Genomic DNA, 23,796 nt, shown 5'->3' with positions numbered 1-23,796 from the left:
TACCAGATGATCAAATCAGCAATAACCTATTGTGATATTTCATCACTGAAGAGAGAGAATGTTATTTGGGAATAACATTTTCTGGATGTAAAGATCAAATCCTGAGCTTCCAGAGATGTCTGTACTCAAGCTGGAGAGATACATTATAGTTTGGCATCAATCTTCTTTTTATCCTCCATCATTTTCAGTTAAGGGTTTTATTATATGGAAGATAATGATAGTGCATATATCCTGCTTTCAGATACATTCACACTTCTGAGCTGTTTCAGCTGTCCTCCTCCTTGCAACGTTTTGTGTACATCACCCAGACAGCTATCTCCCTTTTCTGCATGTAACGATAATGCTCTGTGCTAAGTTATGTACCTTTATGCTGTCTAGGCCTATGTCTTTTCCACTAATTTCCGTCTCTCAGACATCTTATCTTTACTCTTATTCCAAAACATGGACTGTGTTGTATTTGTATGGGATGTGAAGAGGAAATTCTCTGTCTGAAATACTTCATTTTTCAATTACATCAATGAGGTCTACATCAGTTATATATAATAAAAGACACTAGCCTTGCCTATGAACTGTGCCTTAGATTGTCATGGCTTTAGTGACATTGTTTTCATCCTAATGAGGTTCAACTGTAAATGTGTTCAGATCCTTTGATAAAAATCTTTTGGCTAATTTCTTCAGCTAAATATCTCTCAAAAGCAGAGCAACTTCCCCAACATAACTCCGTATCATCTGCCTCCCTTGACTGCTCAGGTGTTCTGATTACTTTCACTACCTACAAGCTTGGCCTTCTATTTGAACTCTGAATTAATTCCTCCTCTCAGTATCTATCATACTTCTACCACACCAGACATTTATGCCAGAATTCAGATTTGCTTTAGCCATAGTCCTATCTGTGGTTGGTTTTGTCTTCCCACCTTCCCTAATGCAGTTTCTTTCTATGCGGCTTTCCATGCTTCCCCTCCTTCAAATTCTAGCTTGTGTTGCAGTTTAAAAAAGCCCTGTTTATTTTGCTCACTAGATTTTCTAAAATCAGTTTCTTTCTATGCGGCTTTCCATGCTTCCCCTCCTTCAAATTCTAGCTTGTGTAGAGCAGCACTCTAGATTCTCTCATATGCAAGAGACCATAACCATGTCGCCCACGTCCTCAAACAACTCAAATGGCTCCCCACTCAACTCACAACCTGCTTCAAAAAAAGCATTGCTTGAGTTTAAAATTGCTTTAGGATCACTCCAGCCTTTGGCATGGACGTCTTTTTCTCCCTTCTTTCCTCTGTTCTGCTAATAGAAGCCTGTTATCCGCTATTATGCTCTTCCATATTTGTCTTTTCCTCATTTCATTTCTCTGGATCGTGGATTTCCACCCATTTGCAAAAGGTCTTTCAGCACTGATGCAAATAAAATGATACTAATTTACACCATTTTCCATCTTCGCCTCAGATTTTCTCATGTGGTTTTACATTTCCGAAGCCTCAGTATTTTCACAGTAACACCTATTGTTATGAAGCACCATCTGGGATATGACTCTAATGAAAAAGGAGATACAAAATAACTTGGGTTTGGAGATGTGCTGGTGAGAAACAGTTGCTTAACCATATGGAAATTGCATTTCTCTAGAGCGCAGACCTAAAGCTGAAACAGTAGGGATGTCAAGGCAACTCCCCAGAAAATTCTTAAGAACTCGCACAATATCTCTTAAAAAGTCTGTCTCTTTTCCTTTTTTAATGGAGAATTCATTAGCAAGTTAATGAGAAATGGCACTTTGAAGATGCTCTGCTGCAACTTCACTATGTTCCCATTTAAGTCCATACTAAACTATATAACTTTGAGAAGTGTTATGCCAGTGTGATGTTTTTGATAAGTCCACCCTAGAAATCCAAGGCAATCATATTCTAAATCATTGCTATTCTTGTGAATTAGATGGAGGATATAAATGGTGTGCAGAAATGTTGCTGTTTCAGATCAAGAATTGTGAAAAACCTAATCAGTGCAAGTTTGAATGAATTGAAAAAAAAAAGCTCTTTATTGGGTTAGATGTAAGACCTGAGTCACAGTTTGCTTTGGTAGATTTTTGGGGTAGGAAGGGATGTGGGTTTTGTTTGTAAATAGAATTTAATTTCACCCACTGGAGGTAGAATTATGCAATTAAACTTTTAAAAAAGCTTCTGGCACAAGGATATTGCAGCACTGTAAAAAAGAGAAAGGACATTTCACACCCAGAAGTTATCCATATGGCCACTGACCACATGTTTGGTAGAGATGTGAACAATATGTCATTGGTATTTACAATTCCAGGTAGTTTTCTTGTATGCCATAAAAAGGAAATGCTTAAGCAACAGTGTTTGCTGTGTAGATCTTTAATGGGTGTGGGAAATTCTCTTTATTTAGCCAGGAATGCCCATCATTTGCTGTCTTGGGAGATGTGTTGGCAACAGATGGGATCTCAAGAGCATTGTTTCACTGTTATTCTGATTGTTAAAAAGCAGTTCATTTCATTCCTTTTTTTTTTCTTTCTTGCAGGGGTGAGAGGGACTGTGGAAAATAGGGGGGAAAGTAAAGAAAGTAAAGAATGCCAGAGAGAAAAAGAGAAAAGAAAATGAAATTTGAAAGAAACAATGGGATGAGAATCCTGAGAGAAGTGTTGAAAAATATGGGAGAATTGAGAGCAATAAGTTTGGGTGGAGAATCCTGGCAAATATTCAGCACATGCAGGGTACTGTAATGGTGAAAAGGGAAGAAATAAGAAAAACATACTGCTCTGAGTTCTGTGGTGTTTTTTCCCCTTTTTCTTCTCCTTTACCTAATGTGCTAGGGATCAGTAGACATGGGGTAGTGGAAAACATAATGTGGGACCATGTTAATGGAACTAAAGGCAATAGTGCAAGGCATGGCACTGCCAGAAAGTGGCAGCTGACTTGGTCTTCCATGCTGCTGGACAGATAGGGTACCCTGTGCAGCTTAGTGCAGATAAGATACATGTACAGATATGGGACCACAGGCAGCTTAGCAAAACAAATTTTTGCTTAAAAACTTTTGATTTCATTCTTCTTTGGGAATTTTATTTAAGGATGTCCTGGGAGGATGTTTGGAGATTCTATTGTTGTTTGGAATATGGCATACTGCCCACATCTGTGTGAGGTTTTTCAGCAGAACCTTAACACTTCCAAACAGATGTTTCAAAAAAATGACTTTTCTGAAATGCAATATGCACAGGTCTGACTATATTTTTGTTACAAAAGTCAAACAGATTGACATGTTGAACAAGGAAGATAATGTTTTGAACCTAACATGAAAGGTAATCAAGAGCATTAGTTTAAAAATCCTGTCAACCTCTTTTTCTTGTTTTTGCCCGTAAGCCTTGTGGGGAGAGCCCTTTCCCTCTCTTCTCCACGGAAAAAGTCAAGAGTAATTTTGCATCAGACAACACAAAAAGAGATAATACCTGAGCTAACATGAAGGTGGCCTCACTATTTCAAAACTGTGTACGTTGCACAGAAAATTATGGCTGTGATTTCTCAATATGGGAAGTGATTTGAGGACACCCCCAAATGCAATCTGTCCTTTGCTGTTGAATTGATTTTCTGGTTTTTTTAGACTCCAGATTACCATTCAAGACATGTCAATAACTTCTATTTTTTGCTCTTCCAAACCCATTCTCTAATTTGAATGTCTGGCAACTGGGTGATTTGAATATGAGCATTACCAGAAGTCCAGTGTTGTTTCTCTATCCAGACAAGGGAGTTCTATATAAGGCAAACCAGGTGACTGACCCATTACAGTGACAAATGTGAAAAATCATGCTGACCAAGCATCCAGACTTTCTCCTTGCCCAAAGGAGTGATGCAGTCTACCTCAGTCATTCCCAACAGATGTTTAACCATTCTTAAAGATGTCCAGTGATGACAACACCACAGGTTTTCAGGTGATCTAGTGCAGTATAATATTTTAACATTAGAAGGACTTTTCCTAATGCCTAATCTGAATTTCCAGTGCCACAGTTTAGATTTATGAAAGTCAGACTCTTCCAGTCTGTTTTGTATAGCCTTTTATATGTTCGGAGGTTGTTAGCATTCTTAACCTTTCCACTCCCCATCACTTTCTAAAGTGTTTTCACTGGGCTGTGTACCTCTAGTTCATTGAGTCTTCCTGTGATCATGCTTTCAGAATCACTGGTCAGCCTCATTATTTTCTCTTTGCTATCTCCAACCTGTAACTGTACTCTGTAAACATGTCTTCTTGCTTGTGCTTCTGTTTCTGCGCTCTTGTATTTACAAGACTTGTATTCAGTTTGTGATCCACAATAAACCACAGATACTTTTCTGTAAGTTTCCATTTGTCTGGGGTATCCACATCTGCTTTAGCTAAGCAGTATTTTGAACACCATCTGATGTGGAAGTTCCATTCTGATATTTACAACAGAGTTGGTTTATTTTTTCTAAACCTTAGAAAGTAATGATGAAGTATTTTTGTGGTCAGGCATATTTTGATTCATATCTGACGCCTTTCCTGACTTTCCCTCTCTATTTTTTGCATCCTGAGGCCATCAGCGCTTAATGGTTACAAATGAAGTTAAAATATTTGGAACAGAATCTGAGAAAAGGCTTATTAAGTACTTTAAATTTGATCATTCTCCTTAAGGGATTTTATAGTGACATGCCTGAGGACTACTGAGAATAAAGGATCACCTCTGTTTTCTAAATGCTTTAAATAGGCCACAATGATTAACCTACTCTGTCTTGCCCTAATTGGTTTCTCAGCTGATTGTTGCTGTGTATTATTGGCTTTCGATCTTTATAGGTTGGAACCAAATAGTTTTAAAATAGGCACTCAGGAATGCGTCATTCTGAGAGAGGTACATGCAATGGATGTACCTCCCCTTGCTTGTTTCTGTCATGGTTTCAGAAAACTCCTCATTCCCCACGTCAGGGTTTTGTAACTCCTTGTTTCATTTCCAATTGGCCATCTTAAACCACTCAACAACTTTGGATAAACATGCTACTTTGGTTTATACTTTGAAGACAGGAGTCAATGCTGCAGTAACAGTCAGTCATTGCTAACCAGTTAATAGGGGAAATAGTGAGGACAAAGACTAATGGGTTGTCTGCCATAGTCACAGGTCTTCTGCCTGGAGCTTGCATGGTGCTTGGAAGACTGCGTGACTGGCAGCTGGTCAGCTCAGGGGTACTTGACAAGTACCCTTGACTCTCTGATCTTGGCAAGGAAAAGCAGGGAAAGGTAATGATTACAGACATTCTTTTGCTTACTATTCTCTATTATTTAGGGGAAAAATGTTTGATAGTAGGGAACTGTGCTGAAAGTCTTTTCAATACTTGTCAGTTTAATGGATAGCCATCTCTCCAATATGGTACCACTGTGTCCTGTTGACCCAGTATGAAAAAACCTTATAGTTAATTATGAGTGTCTTGCAATGTTACCAGCCACAGTGCATCCATCCGGAAGTCTTGGGAGTAACTGCTGTTACTGGACTACCACTGGGGTGATTCTGCAATTTTTTTAAGGTCTGAAGTTCTGAAAAACGTATATGGTGGTGATAGGCAGTACTTCGTCCATGAACCCCATCCTGGTATGTCTGTAGTCTGCAGTTAGGGACATCTTTGCACTATCTTACATTAGCAGGTTGTAGCACTTCAGTAAAATCTTTCTGAAGATTTTAAGACACTGGGTTTGAGCATTATGTTGTACTGCTGCTGTTTGGCACAATGACTGCTGTTGCGTTGTATAGACGTTTTGCTTTCCTTTACTAGCTACTAGCTTACTTTACTGTTTGAATTTTAGCTGCACAGTAACTTTTTTGCATCTGTACTGGAAAGTGGTTAATAAAGCATGCATAAACCAGATTTTCATGTACAGGTTTGGCTGGAAGACTTATGATGAGTTCATGAGGTTGCACACATTTGGGGGTAGCATTTTAGCAAACTGGTTGCAGTAATATTTGTAGAATGTGAAGTTAAAGCAGAGATGATGTCAGAGTCCAAGGAGCTCTTGGGTCCTAACTGGTGATTGAGGTCACCTTTTCTGTATCAGCGTGACAGTTCTGGCAGCTCTTGAGACTGTGAGAGCTTAATTAAAGCCAGTGCAGAAACTGAATGGGAGAAGGAGGAGAACTAGACAAGACAAAGACGTTCTGTATTAGCTGAACATATCCTGATCTTATCACCATCTACACATGATCTGTAAATGGTAATGAATATCATGTATGTTTATCACGGCAAGACAGTATGGTGGGGATGTGAAGGACCAACCTAGCAAACAGCAAACTTGAACTAACTTTTATACGCATATACAGAAGAAACTTCTGTGGATGGAAGAGCTTGTGGAATTCTACTATTTCTAAACAATAGACATAATAGTATACACAATATCCTCAGTTTCTTCCTATTCAACTCCTTGCAACTATAAAACATAGGATAGGAGCTCTCTGACCTGCTATGACTCAGTTTGAGTCATTTCACTTACCTTTACCTCTGTTTTTCCTCAACTTCTTGCTCATCTTATCCATTAAGCTTTAAGCTTTTAAAACAGGAACTTTGTCTTCCTGTGCATATTTATCTTGTGCCTAACACAGCGGCCTTGATCTTGGTTGAGGCCTCTTGGTGATACCAGAATACAAGTAACAATAGCAGGAGCAGCAGAAGCAATAACAAAGTAGGTGGTTTAACCTTTGATGGTCTTTTCCTGAGACTTCTCTAGATACAGGAATACAGTCACCCATTTATTTATTTTTCTCTCTGTGGTGACTTTGAGTTGGCATATTGTCATACTACAATGACAAGTCACCAGCAGTCCATGTATTGGCTGGCTCTTTTGGTCACTGATCATTTTTTATTCCATGTAATTGCCTTTCCTTTGCAGTTGTTATTTTAAAGGTGACCCCTAACCCTGCTCAGGGAAAGAAATAATGGATAGATTGAGGTCGGAGGCTTTCTTAGTATTACTACTCAGAGCAAGTGAATATTAGCAAGGGCTGGTACTGCTGCTCATCTGCACCTGCACAGAAGAAAAACTTGAAGGCTAGGGTGTGGTGGTGGTGGGTGTATTTTTTTTCCTGCTCTCCCCCTCCCCCCCCCCCCCCCCCCTTCTCCAGCTGGTCCCTCATCCTGTTTCTCTCTTGTATTTCAGTTTCTCCTGTACTCACTTCTGTTGTGCGCAATTTGAGGTTTCTCAATATGCATTCCCTGCCCCCAGCCAGCACACTCCCCATGGACCTAGCTTCCTCTCACACATTCCACACTGGAGCATACCACTCCAGAGGCAAAGTGGGCCAGGGAAGAGTCCATCTGAAGCCTCTCTGTCCCAGGCTTGCTCCGTCATTGTCCTCACCGTGCGAGAGCACTTTCACTAGTGAAAACGCAAAGATAACAGTTCTCATGGCACTGTGAATTAGAAATTCCTGAAATATTTCCAACATCAGCCAGCAGAAAAGCAGGGTGATAGAAAACAAATGGTGACAGGAAGGCAACAGGGAAATAGGGAAGGGAAATTTAGAGCTGTATAGGCTAAGGCAAAAAAAAGAGAAGAGAAAGAGACAATAAAACCAAGAGACAGGAAAAAAGAAGCAGAAAGAGATGAAAACCTGAGAAAATGTGAGGGCAAATCAAAGAATGAATGAATGAACCATGCAGGCTGTAAAATGAAAGAGAATGAAATTAAGTGCATGGAACAAATACTCGGATAGTGATCAAGGATAGAGAGCAGATGCTGAATATGACTGAAAGCCAGAAACACAACAGGGATTAAAAAAACCTGTCAGAAGATTTGGGTTCAGTACATATGGGTTTGGTAACCCATCCCTTGTTTTCATTTCAGCTTGTCCACTAGGAATCTGGGGTATCCCACAGCAGATTATTTTATTGAGGGCTGTTGCTGGTGTTTTGCTTCTTACTGCTTTTTTGAATCAGTACTAATTGGGCCTGTCATCTGGGTAGGTCCAGGATATAAGTGTTGTGACCTTTGTGGGAGAGGGTTTCTTCTGTCACTTAATGTGTTTATGTTTGAAATCTACGCTCAAACAGATGGTTAGCCAAACCTGCCCGCATCTCCGAGTACACTCTGTTTCTGGGAAGTCTTGTGTTGCTGAGTATTGTACCATCACTCCCTATACCCACCCTATGAGGGGGGAAACCCACAGGAAAAAGAATCAGTATGCTGATGTGTAACTTCTTCATTAAGAAAGGTCATTATGTAGCAGTTCAGAGCAGCACAATGAGCAGCAAAAAGAAACAGGCAGGCAGAAACTGAGCCAAATACAAAGGTTTCTCCCTCATAAAGTATTAAAGACAGATACCATATAAAACTTCATTTATGAGCTGCTCCCAGTTACAAACCATCTCTACATTGGCAGCAGCACCTTTTCCATACTGCTTTTAATAGAGGCTGTCTTCCTTTGGTACTGTACTTTTCCATACGAGCTTGAGGGGAAAGTAATTTAGTTTAATAGAAGCCACCCTCATTTTGAAGCAGGCCTTGATTTAAAGCCGGAAGTAATTAAATGTAATGAAGCCCTTAGCTTCTGCATTAGGATCAGAGCCATGTTATTCACAGTCATACTTACACGTCCTTGTTGCTAATGTGTCACTAGTCTGCTTTTTCCAATCACTGTGGCCTGTGTTCTTAATTCCTGCTGGCCAGACTGGGGTACACTATCTGTGAAGGTTAACGGCTTAACAGTAGCTGTCTGAAAACAGAGGAAAGGCTCATCTCAGGACGGGGGCATTTATGAGATCTAAACAGGACTTTTTGTGCTCTGTTTCTTTTATTGGTTTGTGTAGCAGTAGACTGTCAGTTCCCAACTCTAAACAAAAGCCTTTAAGGCAATAATTCCCAAATTTCCATTTCAACAGCAAAATTAAAAATAAAGCTTGACTTTTAAAGGAACTCGCATACTGCTGACTATTCCTTCTCTTTCCCGCTCTCAATAATTTCATCAGATTTCTCTGGGTGTTCCTTGGTCCCCTGCTCAGCTTGGTATCTACAGGGCTCCTTCTTTTGTTCGGCTTGTTAGCACTTAGGGGCAGGGAGTTTGGAAACTTCCTGAAATCATTGGGAATTGTGCCATTGGCTTGAACAGGGACAGACTTTTTAACCTTGTGTTAACTCACTGGTAACAGTAACCAAACAAACCTCTGAGTGTCCCTTTCAACTTCCCAAGATCCAAATATCAGATGTAATGTGTGACAGAATCCCAAAAAGAGAGTCATCAAAACAATCGAATAATACAGGAATGCTGTGGGATCCACCCGCCAGTGTAAATAACTCTGTGACCTCAGTTCCATTATTCTTCCTTTCTGATGTCAATAACTTCCCACCATAAAAGTGCACCATGAACTGGAAGACATTTGAGAAGTCTGCCTACCAGCATGGCTCTCATTCAGAAGTTAAGTAAAAATATATCTTTCAGTAATACACATGTATACATGTGTGTGTATTTATATGCAGTGAGGCTGCATATTGACTTTTATAAACGGTTATTTTTAGGGTTTTAGAATGTTCTATTAAAAGCAGGATCACACAAAGGGCTTTTACTGCAGAAACTCAGGAGAGCAACCTCAGCTATCTCCCCCTTCCTTCACCCAACAGATCTTGACCAGTCAGTCCTAGGAAGGGATTTTTTTTCCATATTGTAATCATTAGTAAGGCAGAAATATAACAGTGCCACAAACTCTAATCTCATTGCTCCTCTAAATTGACTGTGTTGGTTAGTTTCCCCTTACCAGGCTGTCCTCTAAACAACACTAAGAGTTTCTTCATGCAATTACTAGAAAAGTATGGTCCCAATATTTTTAACAAGCAACTTTACCAAAATTACTCCATTAGGCTGAGGAACTGGCTTAACAACATGTTACACTGCTGGGGTCAGCAACATTTTACAAGTGGCCAGTACCCTATTTTGGGGTCCAGTGCCAAACTGGATATTTCCTTCTAAAGTGAAGAGGTGAAGTATGCAAGCAGATCAGAGCTAACTGCAACACCTTTCTTCTGGCAAGGCAGCACTTCCAGCTCCTGCTGATTTCCGGGCTGCCGAGCTGATGGGTGGTATGGTGACTCCATGCGGAGCTGAACTCAGCAGAAGCTGGAAGCTGCTACTTTCCATGGATACCTCTCTTCAGCTTTTGTGATTTTCAGCTCTCAGCCACACACTAGCCTTCCTACATGGTATTCACAATTGATCCATGTGCTGACGTTTTTTGGCCATGAGTGCCATGGGTGATTGATCCCTGGTTTTCTTCAAGTAATTAGTTTTGCATGCTAATGGGTGGGACAGCATGCATATTCTAGTGCCCTGTTTGAAAACAGTGAATTTTTGGAGCAGTGTTACTGTGGGTTGACATTCATGTAGACTGCCTGTTATGCTGCAGGATACTTTAGCAGTCTCCTTGCTACCATCCTGTATTCCTTTACCTTATTCCTGTACCAAAATAGGCCAGTCTCTTTATTTTCCATTCTAGAGCAAAGCTGATCAAATGGTACTTAATTGTTTAGATGCTGATGGATAGCCAAGAGTATGCCCTTCACAGTAGCATGGTACTAGGGTCAGTTTCAGGCCAAAAAAGCTGTAATTATTGCACTGTGGGCCACATTTAAATGAGCTCATCTCATTTACTTAGTGCCTGCTTGAGATTACAGCTCTTATAATGTAGGACTGAAAAGATGGCATAACTCTGCAAGGCATACATGTAGTTCCTAGATGCATATGCTATAATATTGCTCATAGCAAATAAGGAGAATGTAATACTATGCTATTTAGATTTTTTGTCTTTTTTTTTTTTTCCCTGGCACAGGCCATACACTTTAAATAGACTGTAAACTTTCTTTAGAAAACACATGAAAATATATAGAGTTAATAAGGCATCTATGAAGCAAGAGCATTCTTCCTTTCTAGGTTTGGAATGATCCTTGCAAAACCTTGTTTATTTCCCAGGAGACTCGTATATCTTTTGCATACATGCAGAACAATTATATTTCAAGGAAAGCGCTCTATTATGGCCTTGTTACTTGACAGATCTTCTCATTGTTTCTTCCACCATATGTAGAGATGCCTTTCCAATTCAGATCTTGAAAGATCATTCGGAAGAATAACAATGTACACCTTGCATAGCAGCGGAGACTCTTGTCTTTGAGACGTACTTTGCATCTCGTAAAAACTGACAGCTATGCTCTCCACAAGAACACATGTAATTGCTTATCTGACCTCCTGTAAACAACACATCCCCCAACAGCCTCACTTTCTTGTCCTCACTAAATATAGGAAGGCCCTGCCTGCCGACCATGGTGGCAGCCCCTGCGCAGCACCTGACTGCCAGAGCCCCATTCCCAACAAGGCACAGCAGGCACCTACATGTTCACTACACACACAGCAGTGTACATAGCCTGGAAGCACCGTCCATCTTTCTGATTCACGTTAGACCAGTGCTGTGACTTTGTGAACAGTGTGAATGGGAATTACACAGCAACAGATACTCTTTCAGTTCTCTTTGTCCTCTCCACAAAGACAGTCGGATATGTCTCAGGTATTGTGGGGGCAGCATGCTCCAGTGCCACCCCGCAACCTCCTCTGCCCCCTCCAACACTGTGGAGGCTATTGGAAGCTGCGGGGTTTAGGAACCTGCCTGAGTTGCCAGGGAAAAACTCTGGTATCTGGTACAATGCAGCAGCCCTGAGATAGGCAGGAGCCCAGCCCAAACCTGAAGTGAAGACTGCCCAGCCAGAGGCATGCCTGTGCATTTGCAGTTTTAAAGTTCATGGGTAGTGTTCAGCTTTCAAGAGAGTGTGCAAGCTTTCACTGGTTTTACTAATTACTTGTTCTCAAGTTTGCACATTTTATTGTATTATGTTAAAACTTCTGTAAGAAGAAAGTATGTTTTTTAAACCCCTGTGGATTTTGACATTTTTAAACCCCTATAGGTTACATACTATGTAATAATACAGCATTTGTCAAGGTATAGTTCCTGTAATGTAGTCCTAAAATGTCAAGAAATCCATATATTTTTGTGATGTATACATATAAAGTGGGTAAAAACATACAGGAACATAACAGTATATCCAGTCATATGTTGTCTCACCTGAATAATTTTAAGTGAAAAATGGTGTTTATTCAAAAGTGATGAAAGTTTTCATGAAACTTCTTTATGCCTTTCATGAAACTCCTAAGTTGCAGTATGCATTAAATTTCACAGCAGTATTTGTGATATTTGTTACAGTCATTACATTATTATCTAGTCTATTAAACAAAGCATTACAAATTGCAATCACAAGTTAAATTGAATCTGATAAAATTAACCTTACCATATATAAAAATAGTTCTTAAAAATGGATGTATTGTCATATTTCACAGTTACCATGAACATCTATCTTTACTCCTCCAAACTGGAAAGCAGAAATGCAATCTGAACCAAGTAAGGGAAAATAAAACCCGAACAGCCCCTGTTCTCAAAGTAGGAACACAAAGCACCTAAAAATACTTCTCCATATGAGTGTATTTTCTCAGTTTGGAAAAAAATCCTCTCCCTCTCTCCTCATCGCAAGAGGTCTCTGCACTTCTCGCTTACTGCACAGCTTTCCACCGGCGGCTATAAACTTAGAGAGGTAGTTTTTGCTGCTTTATCACAGGAAGGCACTGTATTTCGTCCAAGTCTTTCCTGCAAGGGCACCGTTCAGCTGGTGGGGGAGAGCTGCTGCGCAGCCGGTGCCTCGGGCCGGGCCGCCGGGCGAAGCGGCACGAAGAAGGCAGGGCTACGCCCGGGTTTCCGCCGCCGGGGTAACGGCTCGTGGGGCTGCTGGCGAGGAGGCCGTGGTCGGGCAGCTCGAGCTCGCAGGACGCGCCTTCCCGAAGGTTCCAGAAGGTGCCCACTCTCCCGCACTGAGGGGCTGCAAAGGCCCGGCCGCCGACCCGGCAGCGCCGCGAGGCCCGGGGCTACCCCGCTCTTCTCCACAGCCTGCTCCCTGGGCGCCGCTGCGGAGAAGGGGTCGGCCTGGCTCCAGGTGAGCGCTGGGGAGCGCTGTGGCAGTGCTGCCCTGGCTCGCCGGCGTCGTGGCTGGGGACAGCTCCCAGCTAGGGTGGCCTCGCAGCGCCTCTTTTCATCTGCTGGCTGCGTCCAGAACTGGCCCAGGTAAACCTGCCTTTCGCCTGTCCTGCGCCCTTCCTGTGCTGGAAGCATCATCCCTGCCCTGTGCCATTGCCTTGGTGCATGGGGCTCACAGCTGGGGTTTAAGGCAGTGCTCTGGAAGCATGAGGTGTGAATGGGTGGGGAACATTGGTGAGGGTTAAACCCATCCTTTGCAATCTAGCCCAACTGAAGTGCCACTTTGTTGCTCTCTGGAGCCTGTTAGTGGGCTTGGAGCACATGTGGCCTCCTGGGGTGGCTCCACCATGGCAGAGGAGGGCACAGGTCACAGAGCTTTGCCCTTGACTTACTGGCAGCACATAGGCGTGGGCCCCCGAAAACCTGGGAGGGGTGCATAGGTTGCTTACAGAGAGGGGCTTAAACTGGAATCTGCCTTCAGGTCAGTTCATCTTTTTCCCAAATAAGCATGTGGGCTACAAACAGAGTGGTTTTGTAGCAGAGGAGAACAGCACGTGTTTGATACCATGTCAGCATTGGTAAGAGTACTAGAACAGGGGTATGTATATAGAGTAACTGGAAAGGAGACTGGAGGGCTGTGTTGCTTCAACTAGGGAATTCTTTTTTTGTTAAACTGCAAAGGCTGAAGAAGCTTTCTGTGATAGTCCCCCAGGGGGCTCCTCACGGTGGTTCGTGGAACAGTGTGCCAGGGCACAGGGGGCTCGGAGCCAGCAGGACAGGCAGGCTGAGCAGGTGCTTGACACCTGATCAGTCACAGGGGTTGTATGAGGCAAACGGTGACAGAAGTGGTGATCCATTCCAGCATATTTAAAAAAACCCTGTAGGTCGTGTATTCTCTGACTGCATACATTTTCTGAAAGCAAGATAAATTATCTTATACCTGGGTCTGCTTTAGCTTTTTAAAAGAATGTACTGAGTGGTTAAGTGTCTTAATAGCAACTATATGCAACCCGGCAACTGATATTTTCATGATGATACGAGGCTGTCAGACCTGTTAAAAAAATCCAATAATCCAATCCCCTTAATAAGTTAGATTAAAATCATATAAATATACGATGCAAACACTGTAGTTGTTTTCCCTGTTTATAGCGAACTTACAGCTGTTGCTTTGCTGGGATTAATTTGTCTCCAAGGGGTTTCAACACTATCCTCCCCAGTGCATTATGAGAGTCTGTAATGTCATGTAATCAGGGCCATATTATTTTTGTCGAAATCTCTGGGAGTGATGTAAGAGGAAAAAGGAAACTAGCTAACTCCCAACCATTTGACCAAAGGTTAAATTAGTCTTGGCCTTCTCCCAGCTGGACCTGAAGCTTTTCAGTCAAACATTTGTTCTGCCCTGCTCAGAAAAAATTGATGTCTTTTCTTGTCTTTTCTCCCTCCCGTGTTTTGTTTGTTTGTTTTTCTTTACCACTGTCACATGTCTTCTTTAGTGTTGTGCCCTTATTTGTTGTGGTACACATCACTGGGACAACAGATGTCATCTACTGGAAGGCTCAACCTTTGCTTCATAATTGCTATAGATGCTGTGGAAGGCCTTGGGCATTAAGACTAAATTTTAAGTAGGTGCAAGAAAACTTTTTGTTATTTTTATTGTGTATAGTAGCTGCACAAATTCAGTCTAATCCAGTCCAAGTTACCCCAAGCATGGCCCATTATAACACTGCAGAAGCTGTTTATCTGCTTGAAAGATGCTAGAAAATCTCACAGCAGTGATGTTTTGTAGGTGGTATAAAAGTGTCCCTGCAGACTATTCCAGACCATGTACAGTCTGAGAACCTTCCGGTAGTACAGAATAACTAGCATCTGTTTTATGTGTATCCTCATGTCTTTTTCTATGTGCAGTGATGTATTCTGGTTTCGATTTTTTTTTTTACATTTGTGTGTACACGTTTAAGGGAAAAGATGATAAGGTTTTTGAGGTTCTTTAGTCTGTTGTGTAAGAATCTTGATTTAATTGCCAAAGGGTGGTATTAAAGTGTTTTGTTCTATGTTACAAGCAAGTAATGCCTGAAAAGATCAGAAAGAACATTGGTTTGGCCTTTAAGAAGTCTGGTTGCTTGTCACCATTCTTTGGTGTGGAGAATGGGTTGGGCTGCCACAAGAACAGATTTCTAACCAGAGTCAGCTGGACTGAGACGGTCATGACAAGAAAAAACTATGTGGTGCACTGAACTATGAAACAGATTCAGAATGGGAATGAAGCAAGGCAATGAACAGGGAATGAGGTGTACTTGGATATTAAGCCTTGATGAGAGTTCATAGATGTTAAACATTTTGCAGAAGTTAAAACTATTTCTTAATGCATCTGACTTGTATGCCTTCTTTGAAATGCTTTTCTGCTCATGTCTAGTTATATACTTGAAATACAGATTGACTTTTATTTGTGTAATCTATTATTAAAATCCTCACTATTTTGAAAAACTGCTAAAAGTCCAAATCCTGTTAGTGGCCAACTCAGAGATACATATTTTGACTGCTTAAAGAAGAGAATCATAATTAAAAAATGCTATTTATATACATCAGAATAGCAAATGTAGATATTAGGTGGTCAAACAATGATGGTCACATAAAGAATCTTGATTAATAACTAAAGAATTGTCATACTACTAATCCCATCAAATCCTTTGTTACACTAATTAATGAATTCTAGTGTTCTCTATTTCCACATTGCTTTAAAAAGCAAGAAGTATAGATGTTATCTAGTTAGATGGTGGTGTTTTTCTTCTAGTTAAACCCATTTCTGAATCATAGATTTGGATGTGAATCACCAGCAACTCCTGTAGAGACATTAAGAATATAATTGAGGCTCGTGCATTTGGAAATTATACGACTTATACACTGATATGCTACCATCTTATTTAAGCTTCCAAATAAAGTCACAAGAATTCAGTACTAGCCATGTACCTTTTCAGATTATTTAGGAGAATCTTTCAATCCTTGCAAGTGAAGTTGCAATTAATTAGTGTTATGTATTGCTGTTTGCTAGTTCGTGTACTCTGTATATGAGCAAAGATAATTCAGTGGTTAATTTTCTTTTCCCTTAGTTCTGCTGGGTGGACTGTGGCCACCCCATGGGAAGTAAGGGTTGAAAAGTGACCTTGCAAGTTGTTCTCCTTGGGAAGAAACAAGCTGAGAGTCTGGCTGGGGGGACGTTCTCCACCCTTGGGAAGAACACAGCTTGCTTTTCATCACTTGTTTGCACTGGCTCGAGCATATTATTGTAGTTGTGAAGGCAGCTGAACTGTCTGCAGTACCTGGTACCTTCTAGGAGGGCATTGCACTGTAAAAAGAAAATACCAGGAGCTAAGAGCAAGCAGCTAGTGTCATTATATGCAGTTTGTTCAGTATTAGACAGCAAAAAAGAGTACTGAGACTAGTAATAAAAGAGCAGAGAAAAATAACATACAGACTGTATGTTATAAATCACACTATGTAAGTGCTTAGGTGAATAAGGAACCAAAAGAATAAGCAGTAAGAATTTAGGGAAAAATGTATCATCATTAATTATCTGATCAGTTTACAAAATCATTGGCATTTAGGATGATGATTATCAAGAACTTGAAATGAACTACTTCTGCTTACACGTTTTCTATGTATGATTTTTTCTAAAATTATAGCTTTCTTTTACTTAAAAGCATGGAGTTTTAGGTGTTGGGGGTTTTGAGGGTTTTTTTTTAGTTTTCACGTTGTCAAGGCATGGTTGTGACTGTGTTACAGTGTAGTTGTATATTGGCGCCTTGATGTTTTGAATCCTCAGGATTTAACAACAGCATTAGTAAAAGGCTCTAATCAGGGTTCCCTGAGGGTAACCCAGCATGTTGCATACATAGTTATGTAACTTTGCCATCAAATCATCAATAGTTTTGAGTTTAAAAAATAAAGCATTTAATATAATTTGAATTAATCTAGATAAGGATGTAATTTTCAAATAAGATTCCTAAATTAGGAACCTGGGCAGGATGAATCTCACCCTAAGTTGCTATATCTATGCTGGAGGTGCTAACATCTGCTCTGTGGGTCTGATCTCCCATTTCTGTCTGAAGGGTTCTAGTAAACAGTCTAGAGAACAGTTCATCTCAACCTAGAGCTCTAACCTGTGTGCCACTGCTTATGCTGGTTGGACCTCTGTTAGAAATCTCTTGTAGTGATCCATCTCTAGACTCAACTTTTCAAAGGTTTTTAGTCAGGCAACTAAAATTGGTGTTAAGCACAACCAGCCACAAACTGATGCCTAATTGCTTTCTTTAGTTAAAGCCTCACATATACCTACATACCTATGTTATCCTAGGTTTTCAGAGGTGCTGAACACTGTCAGTTCCCAGTGAACTCAGCAGGTATGAACAGTGCTTAGGTTCTCTGCAAGCTCACCTCCTTTTGTGGGCAGAAAATGCAGGAATGGGGAGAGAAAGGGAATGCAAGGGATTGAACTGTATGCATCCAAAGAAAAAACCTGCAGCCTGAATATGTGTGTAAAAATAAATAAATAAGTAAATAACTTACAGGCATGTCTAAGTATGGAGCTTGCCACTTGACTGTGGAGAAACAGGAAACAACACACCAAAACCACAGTAAACTGATACAAGTGCTGAAAAGCTCATTTGTCTACTGTCATGCCCCAGTGAAAATTGATGGTATTATTTATTAGCTGAGAGATCCTGCATGGAGTCTAAATATGTAGAAATGAATGGCTGATGTGGCTATTTGTAACAAGAAAAATCAGACCCCCCTACCTAAGGTCTTAAAATATCATCAAAGAATTTCAAGAGTTTTCCTCATCTCAGTTTGTCAGAAGTGAAAATTTAAATTCTATTCCTACAGATCTTTAGACAAACAGAATTCCTCTATAAGAGTCTCATCAGTTCTCTGTGTATATGTTTGCATGTATTAATTTTTCCTTTACAAGGGTATAATTACAATGTTTATAGGCAAATAACACAGCTCAGGAAAAAACCTGTACCAAGTAGGACACTGTGCTGGGAGTCAGGAGATCTGTGCTTGGTTCTAGCCTTTGCAGCAGATTTTCTGCTGTAATCTTGGGATGAGTGCTGCATTTGTTTTTCTCAATCAGCTCCTTGTCTGTAAAATTGTAATAATTATTTTCTTTTTTTCCTGGCTTTTCATTTTACTTTTAAAATCTTCAAGGCCTAGAGCAAGTCTATGGTGTTTGTAGAGGGCAGTGGGGCCATGGTTTTGATCAACTGCATACAAATAATCAGGTGATCAATTAACACCTTTTTCTTTATTTGTGCCATGAAGGAGGATTGACAAAGATGATGCAAAAGAAAGCAAATATTGTTGTCCCTGCAGGCCATTGCAGCTGAAATAACTTGATTTTATTAGAACAGTTTCAAAATGGATGCTTACCTTATAACTGTAACTCCTTCCGTTCTTGTAACTTTGGTTTGTAGACCATCCAAAGTCTATTTGTGTTGTAAATATATTCCATATGAAGTGCCCACATCTGCGGTCTCATGAAGAGAGGACAAGTTTCTTTCCAGGTCTGAACTTCTTGAACATCCCTGTCATAAATAAGCAGCTGAAGCAAATTAATGGTTTTGGATTATGTATGGATTCTGGAAATTCTGAATGTTGTGTGAGGTTTATGGAGCTTGATTTCTTATACACAGAGGAAGCTTTCTATTTAGATTTCTAAAATAATGCCACTTAGGACAATTGCAGAGGGTTGTAGAAGAGGAGCTGTGCAGATGTGATCAAGTGTATGACTGGGAGTGAGGCATGAGGCTTTATGGGGTGTGCTAAAGACTGTGGGGGAAAATGGAAGTGAAAGCCCATTTAAGCCACCCACTTCCACTACCCCTTCCCTTCCATAAATTTCATCCTGGTTTATCAGTTTTTCTCTCTGCCTAGCAGCATCTGCAGTTGCTCAAATACTAATTTTTCTGTGATTGCAATGTGAGATGGTTCGTGACTTAAGATAAAGTAAACAAGCATGTCTTCCAGACCTTTAATAACATTAAAAGCAGGGAAAGACTCAATTGCAGATAGAAACCTAGCAAGTCTTTTTGATTGTTTATTTTTATTTTAAAGGATATAAAACATGTTTGAATAATGAGTTCTGAACATATAGTATTGTTGCTGCTGCTTAATTTCCTGATAAAAATAGATTACAAAATTATTTGCTGTAAAGGTTGATATCTGTAATTGGAAAAAACACATTAGACTGGTTAAGATAGGCTGGTGCAGATGAGACTAATAATGACTTACTGAACGCTGGCTACTGTGATGGGTCTGGAAAGTCAGTTATGTTTGTTGCCTTGGTTCTGCAGTCTAAATCACCTAGGAACATAGTCTAATGAGGAGCTACCGCCCAACCAGCCCAGTGGTTAATGGCAAAGCTGGAAAATACTAGGAGACTATATGCACAGTAAAGTTAAACATTGCCTCAGCCAGAACCTTTAGAGAGGCACCATTTACTCCAAGAGGAGCAGGAATTAAGAAGGGAGAAAGAAGTCCATTAGGGAGAACAGTGAGGAAGAAAGGTTGATTGTACTAAAACTTTGTATAAAAGGAAGAGAAATAGGAAGAAGCCCATCAGCTTGTTTTACTTTGTCAAGCAGAATTTGCTGGTGGCTCAATGCACTGCACTGCTCTGTACAGTGTGGTTCTCGCTGCTTGAACACAGCTTTCACAACTGAAGTATGAAATCTACCTTCGTTCTTCTGAGCTTTGTGGACAAAGCAGCTGAGAACAGCATTTGCAGTGACTTTGGTTTAGTAACTATATTACTACCCCAGAGAGACAAATAATACAGAGAAAAGCGTGTTTTTTTCCTATTTGATTTTTCAAAATTCTAGAAGCATCATAAAATCTCTTGGCCCATAATCCTAAAGCTTTTAGGAACTTTCAGCAAAATGTCCCCACCCAGACAGATTCTGCAGTCTATAGTATGAATTTTGCCTGAGAAAGAGTGGGGCCCCAAATGTTTGAAACTGCACACTAAAAGGCGAGCTGGTAATTAGTCTTCCCAGAGAGGACATTGTAAAAACAAATCATTGAGCCATTTGTTGCTGTTCTACCTAAGAACACAGTTAGTTAAAAGAGCCTCTTTGCCAAAACCCTGAGAAAGAGCTCAGGATGTTCTATGCGTTTTTAAAATAGAAATCAACCAGCAACCTTGTATTTTAGCAGAGCTTTGCACCAGCCCTTCTAGAATACATGCACAGTTCACTATAGGGAAGAAAGCAGGTTTGGCATTTTCATAGGAAAGAGCTGTAAGGTGATTTGAAACACTGAGAAACAGTGAAATCTGCGGTGATTTTGTCATCATATTTTTTGTCTGTTATAATGGAATATGAAACTAACTTAAAACATTTGTACCAGACCCTTGGCTATAAAGTTGCTGGAGATGCAGGAGAAAAGGTGGATAAGGGAAGAGCAGCTGATGTCATCTACCTGGACTTGTGCAAAGTATTTGACATCATCTTGTATGACATCCTTGTCTCTTAATTGGAGAGAGTTGGATCTGATGGATGGACCACTCAGTGGATAAGGAATAGGCTGAATGGTCACACTCAAAGAGTTGTGGTCAATGGCTCGATGTCCAAGTGGAGACCAGTGACACGTGGTGTTTGTCAGGGGTAGGTATTGGGACTGGTGCTGTTTAACATCTTTGTTGGTGACATGGACAGTGGGATCGAGTGCACCATCAGCAAGTTTGCCGATGACACCAAGCTGTGTGGTGGGGTCGACACACTGGAGGGAAGGGATGCCATCCAGAGGGACCTTGACAGGCTGGAGAGGTGGGCCTGTGTGAACCTCATGAAGTTCAACAAGGCCAAGTGTAAGGTCCTGCATGTGGATCGGGGCAATCCCAAGCACAGATACAGGCTGGGTGGAGAATGGATTGAGAGCAGCCCTGAGGAGAAGGACTTGGGGGTGTTGGTGGGCGAGAAGCTCAACATGAGCCGGCAATGTGCGCTTGCAGCCCAGAAAGCCAACCGTATCCTGGGCTGCACCAAAAGCAGTGTGACCAGCACATCGAGGGAAGTGATTCATGCCAGGACAGAAGGGGCATGGTGCTCTCAGCAGCCTCACTAGACTTGCCTCCTCCCCTACATCGGATGTGGCAGCCCCTGTGATAAGGCAATCCTGGTGCAACGCAACATCGTAATGCAGGAGCTTTCCTTGTACTGCTCAGGAGCTCCAGGCTACTCAGGAACCACAGATTGGTAGCTTTACAAATGCCCATTTATTTGGAGGCAATGTGTTTTTCTCCTTAGTTTCACAGCCAAGTTGTATTTAAAAGAGAATACACACTTGATGCTGGAAGAATAAGGCTGAAGAGTATTTGGTGACTTTTCTGGACTTTTTGAAATGCTTGATTTGAATAAAGGCTATCTGCTTAGTCCCCATAGTTGTACAGCCTGGGGATAGGACATCTCACTAGCCAGCTCTGAGTGAGAGCCACGCTGTCATCGTGAATGAATGAGCTGGGAGTTCTGACTAGTGGCAGGACCATCAGATAAAAGGGGAACACTTTAGCCGTCATCCTTAATCTGCAGTTTTGTGATGGGAGTGAGGAGTACTTTCCATTCAGCATCCTTCCCAGAAACCTGAGCATTTGTGAAGTTCAAAATTAAAAACTAAAAGGAGGCCTCTCTTGCCAGGCACCGACTGTGCTTTGTGATAGGATGTTAAGTGCCAAAGACTGTGAGAGAGGTTTTGGACCAATAGAAAGCAGGAAAGAACAGAAGCTTCACAAGGGATCCAGCTCTGTCCCATCTTGTGGTCCCAGGAGAGTCTGAGAAAACCAGGGGACCACGAGCTGGAGCCCTGTTGCCAGGAGAAGCAGTACGAACACATTTTCTTTTTATTGGGCAGCAGGAGTGAGCTGCACAGAAATGTCTTGCTAATTAAGCTGCTGTAGGAAATGGGAACTCAGCCAGGCGTACAAAGAGCAGGGAAAAACCCCAAAATGAAGCGAGTTAATATTAGCACAAGTTACACCAACCTCATCATGAGGAACCAAAAGGGAGGAGGAGAGGGCTAAGCAAGGTCATGAAAAATGATCAAATTGTGTGTGAGTGCATATACCTAAACGCATGAATACTTCAACAAAAGCTAGCGGTGTATTGTTCAGAGGCCAGTACAGCTAAGTTCCTGCTTTGTTACATAGATAAATTGCCAAAGGAAACATTATCCAAACAGTTCTACTTCAAAGGCAAAACGACAAGCTTTGGGGAACTTGCGGTACTTTCAATCTGGCTGGTAACCAAGTGTAAAGTGTAAAATATACATGTTTAGGAAGTAGGACACATGCCGTTCAAGACAGGCCTTTCCCATGCTCTCAGACCAGTGCAGCTTCATTTGATGTGCAAATGCATGATGTGTGATCTGTCCTGGCAATGTGCTGCCTGCCAGCAGCACAAACATTTCACAAGCACCCTTTTGGGTTACTTCAGCCTGCTGTGTGCACAGCCTCTGTGGCAACCTCTGCAGCTGGAGCTTTTCTTAAAGTCTATTGCTGTTGTGGTTGCACAATCCAGGTTTATTTAGCAGGTCTCATCAAGAGACTCCAGGCAGATAAAAACTGATGTTAGATTCTAGAATTAAATGATAATACAAGGAATGGTTACAATAATGCACTGGGGAACATCAGCAATGCAGACTTCATCAATCCTTAGGCAAATTGTCCTGGCAGATGTCCAGCCTCCCTGGGCATTGGAGACTTTGGGGCATTACAGCTGATGGCAGGGACCTTCCATAATGCGTTTATAGATGTCACTTGAAATCAGGTGAAATAATGTTCCCTGGAGTGCTTCCTGGCACTTGCAGGCACAGCCAAAAATGTATGTGCCTCTGCTGTTTGATGAAACTCATCCTATAAACCCATGAAACATAACAGTGCGAATGTTCACAGTAGAGAAGCAGTGGATCGATCCATGGGTGCAGTCCCTGTTTTCAGTAGTGGCTTGAGTGGGTTTAAATTTGTTGGTATCAGAAAAATTAGTTGTGGTCTTTACAGTGCAACTAGGCTCTAGAGTACCTGTGCTAGGGGGATGAGTTTGGCTTTTAGTGAGGGTTCTAGGCCTCAATCTTAGATAACCAAGCACTTGTCACTGAGCACTACCCCAGCGTAGCAGCTGTGGCTACACAGACAGCTTAAAGTGCTCTTCACCACTAAAACAACTGAACTCGCACTGCAGCCAGCTGTAATAATCTGTTGCTTGTGGTAACCGTGAATTCCAGTGTGTCAGTTCCGGTCCTCTGAGAAAATTAGGCAAGTGCTTATTGAACCAACATCCTAGCACTCCGCATCGTACTGTGTGGAAGAGGAAAGTGGAACCCCAAGCCCTAGTAGTAGCATATTCTAGCCATGCTTTAGTCACATGATATTATACCACCACTATCACATCAGCCTAATCTATCCTTGTAAGTTGCCCAACTTCACGTATGCTAAAGTCTGCCACTTTGCTTCAGAAGTTCCTCAGCTTTCTGGCAGAGCCACAAATATTTCCCTGATACCTGTGCACTGTCAGTGAACACAGAAGGTACAGTGAAGATACAGAAAGAATTAATCGACTGTGTGTTTAATAAGGACGAGGAAGAAAGATGCGTTTTATGCAGCTGTAGTCTAATGTGCTGTGAGAAGTCTGTTTGAATGCGTTGGGAATGATGATGGCATCTAATAGCCACAGAGGCTTTTCCTGCATCCTGATAGATATAGCACTGTGAA

General features: G+C 41.3%; 1 protein-coding gene across 1 annotated transcript in view; it reads right to left on the bottom strand.

Annotated features, from left to right (window-relative positions):
* Positions 1-16,324: 16,324 nt before the first annotated feature.
* The window catches only part of ALDH1A2 (aldehyde dehydrogenase 1 family member A2), a 65,797-nt gene continuing 58,325 nt past the window's right edge, over positions 16,325-23,796 (bottom strand). Inside the window, exons 13-14 of the mRNA XM_054836460.1 lie at positions 18,465-18,619; positions 16,325-16,380 (exon numbers count right to left, since the gene is read on the bottom strand). Coding sequence (XP_054692435.1) covers positions 18,466-18,619 — 154 coding nt within the window. The 3' untranslated portion in view covers positions 16,325-16,380; position 18,465. The remainder of the gene's footprint in view (positions 16,381-18,464; positions 18,620-23,796) is intronic.

Source organism: Grus americana, chromosome 10 (genome assembly GCF_028858705.1).
Source record: "Grus americana isolate bGruAme1 chromosome 10, bGruAme1.mat, whole genome shotgun sequence".
In the NCBI taxonomy this organism is placed as follows: domain Eukaryota; kingdom Metazoa; phylum Chordata; class Aves; order Gruiformes; family Gruidae; genus Grus; species Grus americana.
This window is presented reverse-complemented; position numbering and strand designations above follow the sequence as displayed.